The sequence below is a fragment of the Bos indicus genome, chromosome 8 (genome assembly GCF_029378745.1).
Source record: "Bos indicus isolate NIAB-ARS_2022 breed Sahiwal x Tharparkar chromosome 8, NIAB-ARS_B.indTharparkar_mat_pri_1.0, whole genome shotgun sequence".
Lineage (NCBI taxonomy): Eukaryota > Metazoa > Chordata > Mammalia > Artiodactyla > Bovidae > Bos > Bos indicus.
In genome coordinates this window covers 50,804,356-50,821,779 of record NC_091767.1, presented here as the reverse complement: position 1 = coordinate 50,821,779, position 17,424 = coordinate 50,804,356, and the positions used below count along the sequence as shown (strand labels likewise).

The following is a 17,424-nucleotide window of genomic DNA, read 5'->3' as shown; positions in this document are numbered from 1 at the left end:
AAATAATTTTCCTTAGATTATTTCCTAAAACTCGAATTCTATCACAGTTTTCTTCTAAACTGAAGAAAAAGGAATGAAATAGTTAGATATGCTTTTAACTAGCAGAAAAATGAGAGCTATTTTTTGTGTTAAAAAATAAATTTTTTGAGCTAAAATTTGTGTTCCTTACAAAAGTAAATTATGAATGTGAAAAAGAAATTAAATCATTTATTTATACACATAACCTTATTTCTTATTCAAAGCTTTGGGAATGTTATTCACAGACTGTTCATTTCAAGGATCTTATTCAGCATTGTGTGCCTTTAAAAGTATGCTATGTATGCATGGCAGTTCAGAAGAGGCACTAAGGTGGGTTTTAAGGGATCAAAATAATTTTCATTTAGGCTAATACCATGTACTTGAAAATCTGCTGTTCAGGCCTCCTACTAACCATACCGTTTGTCTTGGCACAGCCTCGTGTTTTGATATTTCATTTTGTTTCACCATTTCCTGTTCCTTCTGTTTGTTCTACTTCCTTTCATTTTCTTGTTTTGTGTGTGATGTTATAGCCATTTCAAGAGAGGCTAATGATTTTAACCTAATGTTTATTTTGGATTCTCCAGTATCTTCTCTAGTGATTGTATTTCTGTTGTAGTAGTTCTGTCATTGCCAGTTAAAAAAAATCTTTTATGCTCTCTTTAAGTGTATTTTATTCTGAAAGTGTGTGTATGCATGAGAAAGAGAGGAAAAGAGAGTCAATGTGCTCTTTATAAGCAGACATTCTGTGTCTGTGAAACTAAAAACATATTAAGGCTAAGTAATTTTTCCCATTTGAACAAGCAGATTGTAACAGTAGCTAGTTGTATTAATTCATCAATTGATTTTGTTATTGTTTTGTTATTAGTGACATTCGGGGGCTCTCACTTCTTTTGTGAGTCTAAGCATTGTTCTAGGGCTAAAGAATATGTCTCCCTCTTTGGTTATGTTCTAGTTACATGACAAAAGAGAGACAAAGAGAACTGACAGTTATAATTTGTATGTGTTTTTGTTACAGCATACACTTCTCTCAGGCTATAAGATAACGCTGATTGACATTGGATTGGTAATAGAATACCTTATTGGTGGAGCATATCGCAGCAGCTACACTAGAAAAACTTTCAGAGCCCTCTACAACAACCTCTACAGAAAACATAAGGTAGCATAATTGAAAAGCACCCTTGTAGAACTGATGATTTCTAGGAGTTATACTTTTAGAAAAAATGGCTTGGGAAGTTTAGGTGGGAAGAGCTTTCCAAATGGACATTCTGTTTATTGATAGTTATTGAATATTTGCTATGTGTAAATTACTGTGCTAAATGCTGGCATGCTGGCCTGGATGGACATAAAGACCTGCAGTTTTAGAAACTCTTAGAGGAAACAGACATGAATAACTAGCCACAATACAAAACAGGATATAAAGTGTGCTGTATTGACATAGAAGTATGTGGTGAGAAAGTTTAGAGGGAGAGATGATCAGTTCTTTCCTTATCTTTCCTTTGAAAATACACAAGTGTAAAGCTTAATAGGATTGCATCTATAAACTCATACTAGTACATAGCCTGGAGATGACACTTGGAACATGTGTAGGGGTTATATTGGAAGATGTATGCAGAATGTACTATGTAAAAATATATACTATATATATTTTATTTTCCATCATAGTTTTTAAAGTCTGAAAGTGGAGGTGTTAGTTGCTCAGTCATGTCTGATTCTTTGTGACCCTGTGGACTGTAACCCACTAGACTCCTCTATCCATGGAATTCTCCAGGCAAGAATACTGGAGTGGGTTGCCATTTCCTTCTCCAGGGGAGCTTCCTGGATCTCCTGGGTCTCCTGCATTGCAGGCAGATTCTTTACCCTCTGAGCCACCAGGGAAGTGCCAAAATTAGAGTTGCTAGTTGTTGATTAGCAGAGAAAATATTGCTCATTTCTTGAAATTGCCTTTCCAGATTAGTAAACTGAAGAACTTAGTTCCTTTGTTAGTTAATAAGTAAATTTTAATTGTTCTATACATTTGGAAGAAAGAAAAGTGTGCACTGAAAAAGAATGATTTAGATGGAGAAATCAGAGAACATCTCTCTGAGGAAACGACATTTCAGTTAAGAATAGTGGTAGATCTTGGGTAGGCAAGAATGGGAGGGAGGGCATGGACATGAGGGGACTAGTACACTCAGAAGTCTACAGATGAGAATTATTCTGGCTTGAAGAGCTTAGTTCTTATTAGGGGATAATGCAAGTGTTAGAAAAGATAGTTTGTGGCATTTTTTTTTGAAAGAAGAGCAGGAACAATACAAAGCATAGTGCTGTGGACACCAGGGTATGGTTTTTCAGTGACCAGGAGGCCTTGGTCGCTGGACAATGCCAGACGGTTGTGAGGGATGACACTGGAAAGATCACATGAAAAGTCTAGACTATCAAGCTACTTTTGACCTTTATTTAACCTAGATGTCCATCAACAGATGGATGGATAAGAAAGCTATGGTACATATACACAATGGAGTATTACTCAGCCATTAAAAAGAATACATTTGAATCAGTTCTAATGACGTGGATGAAACTGGAGCCTATTATACAGAGTGAAGTAAGCCAGAAAGAAAAACACCAATACAGTATACTAACGCATATATATGGAATTTAGAAAGATGCTAACAATAACCCTGTGTACGAGACAGCAAAAGAGACACTGATGTATAGAACAGTCTTATGGACTCTGTTGCAGAGGGAGAGGGTGGGAAGATTTGGGAGAATGGCATTGAAACATGTAAAATATCATGTATGAACCGAGTTGCCAGTCCAGGTTCGATGCATGATACTGGATGCTTGGGGCTAGTGCACTGGGATGACCCATAGGGATGGTATGGGGAGGGAGGAGGGAGGAGGGTTCAGGATGGGGAACACATGTATACCTGTGGCAGATTCATTTTGATATTTGGCAAAACTAATACAATTTGTAAAGTTTAAAAATAAAATAAATTAATAACAAAAAAAAAAAGAATGAAGTAAAGTGAAAACCCAACTTGGCTCTAGGAGATGAGGAAGCAAAACAGAAAGAAACCCAGTTCTCCCAGAGAAAATGTCCTTTATTGGAATTTCACAGACATAAGGATAAACTTGAGGTATCAGCTCCTTCATTTAAACAACATAAGCCTTGCTATGAGGCTACCAGGGGCAGATATAGGACTGACTGTGATATTGGTGCAGTCCAGTGGGGAGCATGTTGGGCAAGTTCCTCTAATGCCCTTTCTAGAAATGGGTAGGAAATTGCCCATTTCTCTAATTATTTTCTAGTGAAGGAGTATAGAGTTTATTGTGTTTCCTAGTAAATTAGATGGTGGCGGTTACAAACTAGTGCCACTTGGGAAGCCTGAAAGCTTCATACTGACAAGCAACTAATTATGTTATTATTGGATCTAGCCACTGGAATTCCACTCCAGTAGTGATATTATGTAACACCTGGAGACGTTCCATAACTTTCTAACTTAAGCTTAACCTTGGAGCTGTTTGTGAATGGGAACTTTCTCTTATCAGACCTGTGAATCTTTATTGCCTGTTTTGAACTTGTTCCAGGTATAGAACATCTGTTGATTCTAATGGAATTTCCACATAGAGAAGGAATGCAGATATATAATAGGGAACAAAAAAGCATGTTCTTTAAGATGTTAGGAAATAAGAGTATGCTTAATAAGAAGGGGCCATGAGAGGCTCTTGTTGGATGAGTAATTAATTACTAACCTTGGATGAAAGACAGAACCATTGGATATTTGCTAGGATGCAATATTATATTTGGTTTTATTGTTGTCTAACAGCCTCTTGATGAAAGTGAAAGAGGAGAGTGAAAAAGTTGGCTTAAAGCTCAACATTCAGTAAACTAAGATCATGGCATCTGGTCCCATCACTTCATGGCAAATAGGTGGGGAAACAGTGGAAACAGTGTCAGACTTTATTTTTCTGGGCTCCAAAATCACTGCAGATGGTGACTGCAGCCATGAAATTAAAAGACGCTTACTCCTTGGAAGGAAAGTTATGACCAACCTAGACAGCATATGAAAAAGCAGAGACATTACTTTGCCAACAGAGATCTGTCTAGTCAAGTCTATGGTTTATCCAATGGTCATGTATAGATGTGAGAGTTGGACTATAATGAAGGCTGAGTGCCGAAGAATTGATGCTTTTGAACTGTGGTGTTGGAGAAGACTCTTGAGAGTCCCTTGGACTGCAAGGAGATCCAACCAGTCCATTCTAAAGGAGATCAGTCCTGGCTGTTCATTGGAAGGACTGATGTTGAAGCTGAAACTCCAATACTTTGGCCACCTGATGCGAAGAGCTGACTCATTTGAAAAGACCCTGATGCTGGGAAAGATTGAGGGCAGGAGGAGAAGGGGATGACAGAGGATTTGATGGTTGGATGGCATCACCGACTCAATGGACATGGGTTTGGGTAAACTCCAGGAGTTGGTGATGGACAGGGAGGCCTGGCGTGCTGTGGTTCATGGGATCGCAAAGAGTTGGACACAACTGAGAGACTAAACTGAACTGAACTGAGAAACAAAAGGTTAATTGTTACCACTTTCATTGTTACCATAATCATCTTTTTCCCTTTTTGTTTGTTTTAAAAATAAAATAACACATGCCAGCAAGTGACCACTCTTGCTCAAAGCCTGTCCCAGCCTGCTCTTCACCGAAGACGCTGCTCAGGAAATAGAAAGGAGTCTACAGAGAGCACCCTGCATTCCCAGTTCATTAGAACTGCCCAACCTTACAAAGTCAAGGTACCAATTACTTCTTTTAAATTTGAGAATAAAATTGTCCTTGAAGACTGAGATCTTTTCATCATTTTAAATTCAAGAATGGGGAATACAGATAGAGGGACCATTTATAGGAACTGTAAACAGATGGTACAAGTCTAAAACATGATAAAGCTATTCTCTAACAATGATGAGCAAATGCCCAGGATGGGGAACTAAATGATCTCCAGGGCTGGCACCTCAGGCTGCCTTCCTTGTTCCTACCTCTGCCACGTCCAGATGATGACTCAGGAAGGCAGTCCATGGAATGGTACTAAAAAATCACCATTAAACCTTCATCCTCCTTTTTCTAAGGCTAATTAGAGAGCTGACTGTTACCTTCTCCTTTGCTTTTCTCTTACATTGCCCTCTTGTATCTTCTTTTTTCCCCTTTGAAGTTTTTTTGAAATGAATTTTCGCTTAATGTATGGTAATGATAATGTATTTATGAATGTGTATATGTGTGTGAGCAGTGTTATGCCCCCTTCCTTGTACTACCTCAGTCCCACTTTCCTCTGGGCATGAATGCTTTTGTTCAAGAGTTTCCATAGAGTTTCCATAGAAATGGTTCTTATGTTGGCTGAAAGGCTTGCTTTTTACAGCTCTTAGAACGAAAAGTTATATCATAAAATTACTATTGGTCATAACCAATGAACACAAATTCCCTCTACTTATAGAAATAGAAGAAGCTTATTACAATTTTTTCTCTGATCTCCTTTAATTAAAAAAAATAATTATTGAGTCTTATCATTTGCCAGGCATTATTTTGGGCTCTTGGTGGAATTTGAGATGCAGGTGGGCTGGAGAAGATATGTTAATGACTAAGAAATGGTCCTGCCCTCCCAAAGAAGTAACCTCAGTGCAGTGTGATGAGCATTGAACTAGAGATACATGCAGAGTGGCATAGAAGACTGTAGGGCTTTAGCGAATGGTTTTTGACATGAATTGTAAAGGGTGGGTTTAACCAGGTAGAAAATGGTATTTCATTATTACCTATTACCATCACTATGGAAATATGGCCAGAATAAAGGAGATCAGAATTAAAACCAATCTATTTGTAACAATGTTGGCAACACTAATGTCATTTTACTGAAAAGAAGATAGTGGATCTATTTGTAAGGTAAGGTTAGAGGTTTTTTTTTTTTTTTTTTTTTTTTTTAATAGTTCTCATTTGTCTTATATGTAATTTCAGCCCATTTCCTTGAGAAATTGAAAACTGTTGTATAGTTAGTGACTTTTCTAAAGGTATAGAGCTTTAGGTTCTCTTAAGTTGTTTTATATTGTGTTAAGCTGTGTTAAGTTTTAAGCTGTGTTAACTTAAGTGGACTTAAGGTATCTTAGCCTAGGGACCCTGAAACTATTAGATACAACAAGAAATAGATTAATAAAAGGCCAAAGTTTTGGTTTCTGATTTATAAAGTTCTTTTATTATTTCCATCCTTTTTCAGTGATTTTTAAAATATTTATAAGATTCTCAGTGTCTTTTGTCAGGTAGAACATCATGCATCCGAGTATTTGGACACCCATTCCTATTTTATAGGACTTCCCTGATGGCTCAGTGGTAAAGAATCCACCTGCCAATGCAGGAGACCTGGGTTCCATTCCTGGGTCAGGAAGATCCCCTGGAGAAGGAAATGGCAACCAACTCCAGTATTCTTGCCTGGGAAATCCCATGGACAGAAGAACCTGGCTTGCTATAGTTCATAGGGTCACAAAAGCTATAAAGTTCTGTTATTATTTCCATCCTTTTTCAGTGATTTAAAAAATATTTCTGAGATACTCAATGTCTTTTGTCAGGTAGAACATCATCCATCTGAGTATTTGGACACCCATTCCTATTTTATATTCTAACAGGAAAAGTCTGCAGCCCTTCATAAATCAAGGAAGAAGTCAAAAGAAGAACAAAATATATCAGATGACCCTGATTCTACTGGCTTTATTTATCCTTATAATGACCTACTGGTGTGGGCTGTGCTAATGAAAAGGCAGAAGATGGCCATGTTCTTCTGGCAGCATGGTGAGGAGGCCACGGTCAAGGCAGTGATCGCTTGTATCCTCTACCGAGCAATGGCCCGGGAAGCCAAGGAGAGCAACATGGTCGATGATGCCTCTGAAGAACTGAAAAATTACTCAAAGTAGGAGTTCTCCCTTCACCTCACACTTAACATTGACACTTCTTAGAATGGTTAGAAACATTTATCTTCCACACCCTAGAACTTATAAGAGGAGTGGACTTACAGCGGTGCATTTCATGGACTTTTCCTTAGATAAGAGTCTTAAAATATTTTAAGGACTAAAGGAAAGAGAGGTGGCCCTTAGTTCAGGAGACTTGGGTTCTTATCCTGGGGCCAGCTCTTTACTAATGGTCAAATGACTTGCCAAGACTGTGGGACTTTAATTTCTTTTTTTTTATTAAAAAATTTTTTTTTGGCCTCAGCACATGGCATGTAGGATCTTAGTTCCTCAACCAGGAACAGAAACTGTGCCTCCTGCAGTGAAAGTTTGGATTCTTAACCACTGGACCGCCAGGGAAGTCCTGGGACTTTAAACTATAAAATGTTCGATGAATGATTTTGGAACTCCCTCCTGACTATCAAACTCTTTGATACTAAGTTATATTAAAAATTGTTGTTTAAGTACCTCTCAGGCAGGAAAACAGGTAAATATATTATGTATTAAGTGCCAGAGAATGATGATGGAAAATAGAAAGTTGGGAATTTTTTTTTTTTATTTACTAATGCATGATGGTAGTAGGGAGAGAAGAGAAGCCAAAGTTAGTTAAAATTTTATAATTTTTATGTTTTTTTTATTTTTTAATTAATTTTATTTTATTTTTAAACTTTACAAATTGTATTAGTTTTGCCAAATATCCAAATGAATCCACCACAGATATACATGTGTTCCCCATCCTGAACCCTCCTCCCTCCTCCCTCCCCATACCCTCCCTCTGGGTCGTCCCAGTGCACTAGCCCCAAGCGTCCAGTATCGTGCATCGAATCTGGACTGGCAACTCGTTTCATACATGATATTATACATGTTTCAATGCCATTCTCCCAAATCTCCCCACCCTCTCCCTCTCCCACAGAGTCCATAAGACTGATCTATACATCAGTGTCTCTTTTGCTGTCTCGTACACAGGGTTATTGTTACTATCTTTCTAAATTCCATATATATGCGTTAGTATACTGTATTGGTGTTTTTCTTTCTGGCTTACTTCACTCTGTATAATAGGCTCCAGTTTCATCCACCTCATTAGAACTGATTCAAATGTATTCTTTTTAATTGCTGAGTAATACTCCATTGTGTATATGTACCACAGCTTTCTTATCCATTCATCTGCTGATGGACATCTAGGTTGCTTCCACGTCCTGGCTATTATAAACAGTGCTGCGATGAACATTGGGGTACACGTGTCTTTATTTTAAAAAATTTCAGAGAATGACAGTGTCTACTTTTTAGAGAAAACAACCTCCCAGAAGATCACCTGGGGATGTCTCCAGGTCTGGCTACTTACTTAAGTTATCTGTGTACTTTGTAAAATCTTAAAAAAAAAAAAATAAGAGTGAGGGGTTTCCACAGCTTTTCCTTATATGCTAGTTTGATTTTGAATAGTCTTTTCTGGCAAAAATTCTTCATTAGGACCTATCAGGGAGCCCTACATAGCTTGTTTTGTGGTGTGGAGTCACTTCTCCTCAGGAATAGCTCAGGGACTGTCGTTGGAAACCCACTAGTTCTGTTCCTTCAAGAAAGGGAGAACAATCCACTTTCTGAGCAGCAGTCCCTTTTAAAGTAGCTTCTGCCTTTTACTGTCCCCTCTTTTCTCTTGGTCTTTTCTGAGTCCCTTATGTAACCTTTTGGACGTTTCTGGGACTCTGGCCTGCCTTTATATTTGCCGCTCACCACTGTGTCATTGCAGACAGTTTGGCCAGCTTGCCCTGGATGTGTTGGAGAAGGCATTCAAACAGAACGAAAGAATGGCCATGAAACTGCTGACCTACGAACTCAAGAACTGGAGCAACTCTACCTGTTTGAAGCTGGCTGTTTCTGGAGGGTTGAGGCCCTTTGTTTCACACACTTGTACCCAAATGCTACTAACTGATATGTGGATGGGGCGTCTGAAAATGAGGAAAAACTCTTGGTTAAAGGTATATCTACTTGCTTTATAGAGTTTAATGTTATTAATAGTTTAGTCTGGAGGTCTGTACTTTTTTCATTTGTCACTTGTTCCAGAAGAGTACTTTCAGGAAAACCAATTATTAATACTGTTTTTGATTCTCACAGATGAGCAGAGATCTTCACAGTGAAACCTCTGACAACTACTTTATTTCCCACTCCTATGGTTTCTTTTTAAAAATGGGCATAATTGTGCCAGCTCAGTCCATTGCAAAGGCATATTCATGAGAAAGTGGCTAGAAGTTAAAAGCATGTACAGACATAAGTAAGATTTCATTATTAGTAGTCACCACTGTCCCTGATAATTATAATAGAAATAAATGAGACTTTTTACTGAGAATTTTCTTAGCTTAAGGATGCTAACCCATGATAAACTAAATAAAATTAGCAGTTGGTTGTGCTCATCTAATGTAATGTTTCAGGAAATAAATGGCTGTTTTATAAAGCTGCCCTCAAACACATTTGTTCACACCACTATATCCAAATTTTTGTATTCCATTATAGTTTAGCCTTATCTTTCATCTTGAATTAGAAATTAGAAACCCTTATTCCTGAAAACGTAATAACTTTCTGCTCTTTGTATACTTTATTTTTTATATCAACAAAGAGACTTAAGTGAAGTAAGACTAGATGTTTTGCCCCCATACATGGTGAGCTTACAAGACTGAATTAGCTACTTAAAATCTCTGACTTGCAGTAAACCATATTGCTCTCTATGCCTGGATCCTAATTTATCAGTGCTTGGCTTGTAAGTTTTGGGAACACTTCCATAAATAATTGTAAAATGACTAGTTCCAAGTGGATGAGGACTGGAGGAAGACTTTATGGAGTTTTATGTGGAAAGGAAAGCTCATGTAAGTGCTTTTAGGGAATAGACTCCAAACCCTTCCTTGGAAATGGGATGTTGATATCATTGAACACTGTTTCACAAGCTGATGGTTCTGCAGTGGTCAATGGCAACAGAATGTGGAGCTTTTCAGGAAGTAGATTAGGAATTAATTAGTGCAGTATTATCATTGTGTTTGATAACTATGATGTTTCCAGACCTAGAAGGTTGCATGTTTTTTGGGTTCAACATCTGAAAAGAAAACAAACACACAAACAAACCAATCCCTGCCAGAACTGGGACAAGTCCAGAGAACTTCCACAGAACATTAGGCTTTAAAACAAAACAACAAAAAGTCATTTCAGCATGAAAAAAAAAGAAAGAAAGAAATTGACAAGAGCATGGCTTTAGTTTATTTAATCATGAATGGTATAGAGTCAGGGTAATCTTATTTTCATTCACTGAATCCTAGAATACTGGAGCTTAATTTTAGCTCAAAAGAGATAATGTTCACCAAGATGATTCTCACAGAATTGAGTAAATCCAAGCTCTTTACCCTGAAAGGCCATACAAGTTGAATAGACCATAAATAAATTCAAGAATGATAGCAATAGAGTGAAGGATGTCTAGAGTTATACATTCTGTAGGTTTTGCTGGCAGAGAAAATATATGTGTGATGGGAGATAGATGTAAACAGAGGGACTTGGTATGGTTTTACATTATTGATTTATAATATAAATAAATTTTAGAGTGTTTTATGTGATAATAACTACTTAGTGGCTTTAAAGAATTATTCAAGCATTATGCTCATTGAAAAAGAAGACATCTCAGTGTCCTGCCACTAGTTTTCTTTTTTTAATTAGAGGATAATTGCTTTACAATGTTGTGGTAGTCTCTGCCACACATTAATGCGAGTCCCCTCCCTCTTAAACCTCCCCACCCTGCCCACCATTCCACGTCTCTGGGTCATCCCAGAGAGCCGGGTTGGGCTCCCTATGATACACAGCCGCTTCCTGCTAGGTGTTGTTTAGTCGCTAAGTCGTGACTCTTACAACCCCATGGACCGCAGCCCGCTTGTCCTTGGGATTTCCAGGCAAGAATGGGTTGCTGTTTCCTTCTCTAGCGGATCTTTTCGATTCAGGGTTTGAACCCAAGTCTGCTGCATCGCAGGCGGATTCTTTACTGTCTGAGCCACCAGGGACAGAGTGCTCCAAATTCAAGTTTGCTTTTTGGAACTATCTGAAATTTTTTTTTTTTTTTTTTAATCTACAGTTAGTTGCATCTGTGGATGCAAAGCCCACATATATGATGGGCTGGCTGAATTCCACCGTTAGGTTGTTCCATCAGCTATCCTTCTATAGATGGACTTTTATGCTCAGTTTCTTAGTTGGACATTTAGGTTGACACTAATTTTTTTGCCATTACAGATAGCCCTTCAATGAACATCCCTATACATATGCTTGGATTCATGAGTATTTCTGAGGGAGACACTTCTGGTATTGGAATTCTTAAGTCAGAAAATGTATACAATCAGGGTATCCACTTAACTGGGGACGGATCTGACATTTCCTATACACCCAAATCTTGACTTTATTTGGATCATATGTGTGTCTTGTATAACCCTCACTACCTGCTTTGTTCTCCTCTTTTGAAGATCATCATCAGTATTCTTTTCCCACCTGCCATTTTGACACTGGAGTTTAAAAGCAAAGCGGAAATGTCACATGTCCCACAGTCCCAGGACTTTACGTGGTATAATGGTGACCAGAACACCAGTACTCTCAAAGAAAATTCTTGTCAGGTTAGTACGATATCATGGTGAACTGAGTTTTTGTGACCCGGACTGCACACAAACGCAGACGCATAGCTTACTTATTAACAAACTATTTAACAATCTTAATCATATTATAGTATGGTCAGGTATACTATGTATGATAGTTCTGATTAACCTCCGTATATGATTAAGCAAAATATCCTATTTCTGCCAAAATCAAAGACTGTATTATATCTAGGAAGCTGCTTAATATTTTATTTTCCTTTATGACTAGTGGAACAAATAGACTTATTGTTTCTTGAAAGCTATAATAAGGGATGTCTCGTAGCCTTCAAAATATTTTATAAAATGCTGATTTAGAATTTGTGCTGATCTTCACTGTTTCATGCCACAGTTTTTTCACTTGTCATATCCAATGAGTTTGGATGGTTTTACTTGAGTTCCCAAATGTGTACTCTTTCATGGGTAACTTGAGCTGGTTCTCTTGCAACCCATCTTTGCTGAAGAGCCTCCAATATGCTGTCTGCACATCCATTTTTTAAATTTTGTGTTTCAACTTGGATCATTGCTGATGAAGTTGCCATTTACTATCAGGTGTTCAGTTCAGTTTAGTCACTCAGTTGTGTCCGACTGTGACCCCTGGCGGACTGCAGCACGCCAGGCCTCCATGTCCATCACCAACTCTGGGAGTTTACTCAAACTCATGTCCATTGAGTCGGTGATGCCATCCAACCATCTTATCCTCTGTCGTCCCCTTCTCCTCCTGCCTTCAATCTTTCCCAGCAGCAGAGTCTTTTCAAATGAGTCAGTTCTTCGCATCAGGTGCCTAAAATATTAGAATTTCAGCTTCAGTTTCCAATGAATATTCAGGACTGATTTCCTTTAGGATGGACTGGTTGGATCTCCTTGCTGTCCAAGGGACGCTCAAGAGTCTTCTCCAACACCACAGTTCAAAAGCATCAATTCTTCAGTGCTCAGCTTTCTTTATAGTCCAACTCTCATATCCATATGTGACTACTGGAAAAACCATACTTTTGACTAGACGGACTATGAAGTGTAGTGAACATCTTTTCTGGTACTTAATACTTCAGTGAGGCATCTTTAGCTAGTGTCTTGTCTGATGGGCTTTTGTACTTATGAGGTATTTGTTATAATGTTGAAAACATCTTTGATAAATGTTAAATGAAAAATAATTAATTATAGTTTGTACGGATGGCATCTGTTGTGATTGATTGAGCATCCATTCTGATTGATAATGCCAGATCACTTAACCAGATGAGTTATTAAATATTTTGACTATCATGACTCTTTGGGTATATGTGTTCTTCTTCTATCCCTCCTTCCCTCCCTTCCCTTCTTTTCTAAGCCTGATAGTTCTGTTTGGGGTTCTCAGAGTACAAGATACCAGGTACATTCTAACCTTTACAGAGTGTGTGAGAAATTCTCTGTTGCAAAACTGGGCTTTGCAAGTTGTCATAATTGTGATTGTACTGGTTAGATTATATGTTTACTAAGTTTAGACTGTTTCATTTTTTTTTTTTTTTAAGAAAAGAAAAGAAATGTAGTGCTGGCCTAACCTTATTAGAAATAGAAGGCAATCTTTATATGTGAGATATTCACATATACATGTTTGATTTTATATGGTCTCAAGGCTAACAGTACAGCCTTCTTTCACATTTTTCCTCATTTGGAGTTCCATTTCATGCCTTAAGGCTGCAAAATCTTTCCCTCTGGTAAGAGCACATGGCCAAGAACTATCTTTAAACCAGGCCACATTTTAAGAGACTTACTCTGAGTCACCCTGTCTGGAGAACATGTCATCATCTCCTCGAATCCTGGTGGAAATATTCGTGCTTGAGCAATCTTTCCAACACAGGTGTTTTTCCAGCACTCTGCTTTTCAGCCACAGCTCTTGGCAGATAATCTTGTGTATTTTATTTGATGTCATAATCAGATACAACATCAAGAACTTCATATACATGTCATGGTATTTGGTCTTTGAATTCAACTCAGAGATAGGCTCAAGTAGTGTTTTTTAAAATAATTGTATTTATTTTGGCTGTGCTTGGTCTTCATTGATGGCTTTTCTCTAGTTGCAGCAAGAGGGGGCTACTGTCTGTTGTGGAGGACGGGCTCTATATGCACAGGGGCTTCAGGAATTGTGGCACAGAGTTTATTTGCTCCACAGCACGTGGGATCTTCCCGGATCAGGGATCGAATCTGTGTCTCCTGCGTTGGCAGGTGGATTCTTTACCACTGAGCTACCAGGGAAGCCCTCAATTAATGTTTTATAATATAATAATGAGAAGTTATTTAACAACAAGATCATTACTTAAATAGCTTTCTGGAGTCTTTCCGAAGTGGTACTGATGCCATTAAAATCACAGTATATGATGACTTTTAAAATCAGTTCTAAGCCACGGTTCTAAGCCATTTTAACTCTAGGCTGGTTTAACTCTGTTAGTAACTGGCTCAGTTACTGTACTTCTAAATCACATCTCTGATTCCACGGTCCAAAGTGACATGAATGACAGAACTATCAATTAGGCCCTGAGAAAACCCATCTAGAGGCCTGAGGCCTCAAAATTTAAATTTTCTTGCTATTACATGGATAATTCAGGCAAAACCTGATTCATTCCTTGGCTTGGAAATTCTTGGTAATCATGCAGGTCTGGTGTTCGAGAGACATCTTTTATGGATAGGTTGAAGAAATAGGCTAGTCTGAGAGGCACCATAGAACGTTCCTTTCTTTTCATTTAATATGACTTTCGTAATATTACAAAAGTAGTACATTTCCTATTAAAAGATTAAAATCACACAGACATCTATGAAGTAGGATGATACCTCTTTTGCTTTTCTTTCATCATCCCTAAGTTTCCTCTTCTCAAAAGTAACCAGGGTGCAAGTGCTTTTCCCTTTCTCTTTCTTTTTTTCTCTCTAATGGCTCTTCTGAGCAGACACCTCTGTTAGTCACATTCATGCAACCGCTTTCTTGTCACACAGATATTCATTTCTCACCACCTACAACTGTTAACCCGTTCAGGCTGACCCGTAACTTTTGAGAAACTGATGGAAAATGCTTTCCCTAGAAAATGCATGTACAACACAAATGCTTGCATCTAATCGCAGCCGGCGCAAAGAGCTCCGGAAACTCAGAGGGTTCATGAACTTCAGGTGAAGAGCCTCTGTTATTAATGAGTGAAGCGGCTGTCAAAGTCAGAACTCTTAAATCAACACTGAGCCTGACTTCCCTGTGACTTGGGAAAGATGTGTCACCATTCTCTATCCATTTTTTCCTCCTTTTATGTGGAAACAAATCTATTCTCTACTTAATTGATTTCACAAGGACTTTATTTATATGAATATCCTGAGGTTCCAAAATTACTGATAAAGGAGATTAAAAAGAACAGGAAGAGGGACCATTTTAAAATGCTTGGAACTACTCTTAGTTTGACTAAATTTGATTATGGCAGACTCAACTTGCTTTTCAGAAATGCGCTGTTCTCTTTACCCTGTCAAAGATCGATACAATACATGTAGTTTTTCTTCTGTTCAAGACTAAGATTATAATTTGGAAGGTGGATGCCCAATTAATTTCTCATTTATTTATTATATTTATATATTTATGAAATATATAATATTTTAGATATTTAAAAATGTTAGCAATTTAGTTAAGGCTCTGACAATAAATAATTATTTGTTTATTTTACAGAAAGACTGTGACTTGGAAAGGGGACCTGATGAGAAAACAGATGAAAGCCAGCACTTTGATTTAAAGAGTGGGCTCCAAACCCTTCCTTGGACCAGGAAAGTCTATGAGTTCTACAATGCTCCAATTGTCAAGTTTTGGTTTTATACGGTTGGTCTCATTTAAAAAATTGTATATAGTATTCAGGATGGTTAATTTTTAATGATAATGTTGATAGTGATATGCCTGATTTACCAACTTGTAATAAAAATATAGTTTAGAAAGAGTGGGAGGCCTGGCAAAGGAGATAGGAAAGAAGATTGGAGGGAGGTGAGAAAAGGTGAGGGCAGGTCTTTCCTACTTTTGGGAGCAAAAGCACAAGAATTTTTTTCTTCTTCTGAGTGTTAACAGTTAGCACAGCTGGAACTAAGCATTTGAAACTTTGTGGAACAATAAAATGAAAATAGTGGTTGTAGTATTAAGGGATGGGGGTGGATTAATTTCCCATCTTGGGCAAAAATGTCAGTAGTTGAATTGATTTTTTTTCTTTGTAGGAATGTTGTGTAATATAGACTAAAAATGCAAGTTTTTGTTGTTGTTGTCTTCAGTAGCAAATACTTATAATATATGGAGAACAAGACAAATTTTAGAAAAATTGTATCAAATACTACATATGTCATGGATGGAGAGATGGCAAAAGCAGTAACTATACACTAAATGTATTCAGTGGTTTTTACATTTATTTGATAATATTTATTTTTCTAATGCTTCACTTCAGTTCAGTTGCTCAGTCGTGTCCAACTCTTTGTGAGCCCATGAACTGCAGCATGCCAGGCCTCCCTGTCCATCACCAACTCCCAGAGTCCACCCAAACCTGTGTCCATTGAGTCAGTGATGCCATCCAGCCATATCATCCTCTGTCATCCCCTTCTCCTCCTGCCCTCAATCTTTCCCAGCATCAGAGTCTTTTCCAATGAGTCAGCTCTTTGCATCAGGTGGGCCAAAGTATTGGAGTTTCAGCTTCAAAATCAGTCCTACCAATGAAAACCCAGGACTGATTTCCTTTAAGATGGACTGGTTGGAACTCCTTGCAGTCCAAGGGACTCTCAAGAGTCTTCTCCAACACCACAGTTCAAAAGCATCAATTCTTCGGTGCTCAGCTTTCTTTACAGTCCAACTCTCACATCCATACACGGCCACTGGAAAAACCATAGCCGTAACTAGACGGACCTTTGTTGACAAAGTAATGTCTCTGCTTTTTAATATGCTATCTAGGTTGGTCATAACTTTCCTTCCAAGGAGTAAGCGTCTTTTAATTTCATGGCTGCAGTCACCATCTGCAGTGATTTTGCAGCCCCAACAAATAAAGGTGGCCACTGTTTCCGCTATTTCCCCCATCTATTTGCCATGAAGTGATAGGACCAGATGCCATGATCTTAGTTTTCTGAATGTTGAGCTTTAAGCCAACTTTTTCACTCTTCTCTTTCACTTTCATCAAGAGGCTCTTTAGTTCTTCTTCACCTTCTGTCATAAGGGTGTTGTCATCTGCATATCTGAGGTTATTGATATTCCTCCCGACAATCTTGATTCCAGCTTGTGCTTCCTCCAGTCCAGCATTTCTCATGATATACTCTGCATATAAGTTAAATAAGCAGGGTGACAATATACAGCCTTGACGTACTCCTTTTCCTATTTGGAACCAGTCTGTTGTTCCATGTCCAGTTCTAACTGTTGCTTCCTGACCTGCATACAGACTTCTCAAGAGGCAGGTCAGGTGGTCTGGTATTCCCATCTCTTTCAGAATTTTCCACAGTTGATTGTGATGCACACAGTCAAAGGCTTTGGCATAGTCAATAAAGCAGAAATAGATGTTTTTCTGGAACTCTCTTGCTTTTTCGATGATCCAGCGGATGTTGGCAATTTGATCTCTGGTTCCTCTGCCTTTTCTAAAACCAGCTTGAACATCTGGAAGTATACAGTTCACATATTGCTGAAGCCTGGTTTGGAGAATTTTGAGCATTACTTTACTAGTGTGTGAGATGAGTGCAATCGTGCAGTAGTTTGAGCATTCTTTGGCATTGCCTTTCTTTGGGATTCTAATGCTTATCTATAGTTAAATTGCTTATAGTCAAGGTTGTATATTTCTAAAACATTTGAAGTC

At 38.1% G+C, this 17,424-nt stretch overlaps 1 protein-coding gene across 4 annotated transcripts in view; it reads left to right on the top strand.

Annotated features, from left to right (window-relative positions):
• TRPM6 (transient receptor potential cation channel subfamily M member 6) overlaps positions 1-17,424 on the top strand; it is a 169,946-nt gene that overhangs the window by 92,567 nt on the left and 59,955 nt on the right. For all 4 annotated transcript variants that reach the window (XM_070794665.1, XM_070794664.1, XM_070794663.1 and 1 more), the window contains exons 14-19: positions 1,034-1,174; positions 4,653-4,787; positions 6,657-6,937; positions 8,719-8,947; positions 11,456-11,602; positions 15,288-15,434. In XM_070794665.1, coding sequence (XP_070650766.1) covers positions 1,034-1,174; positions 4,653-4,787; positions 6,657-6,937; positions 8,719-8,947; positions 11,456-11,602; positions 15,288-15,434 — 1,080 coding nt within the window. The remainder of the gene's footprint in view (positions 1-1,033; positions 1,175-4,652; positions 4,788-6,656; positions 6,938-8,718; positions 8,948-11,455; positions 11,603-15,287; positions 15,435-17,424) is intronic.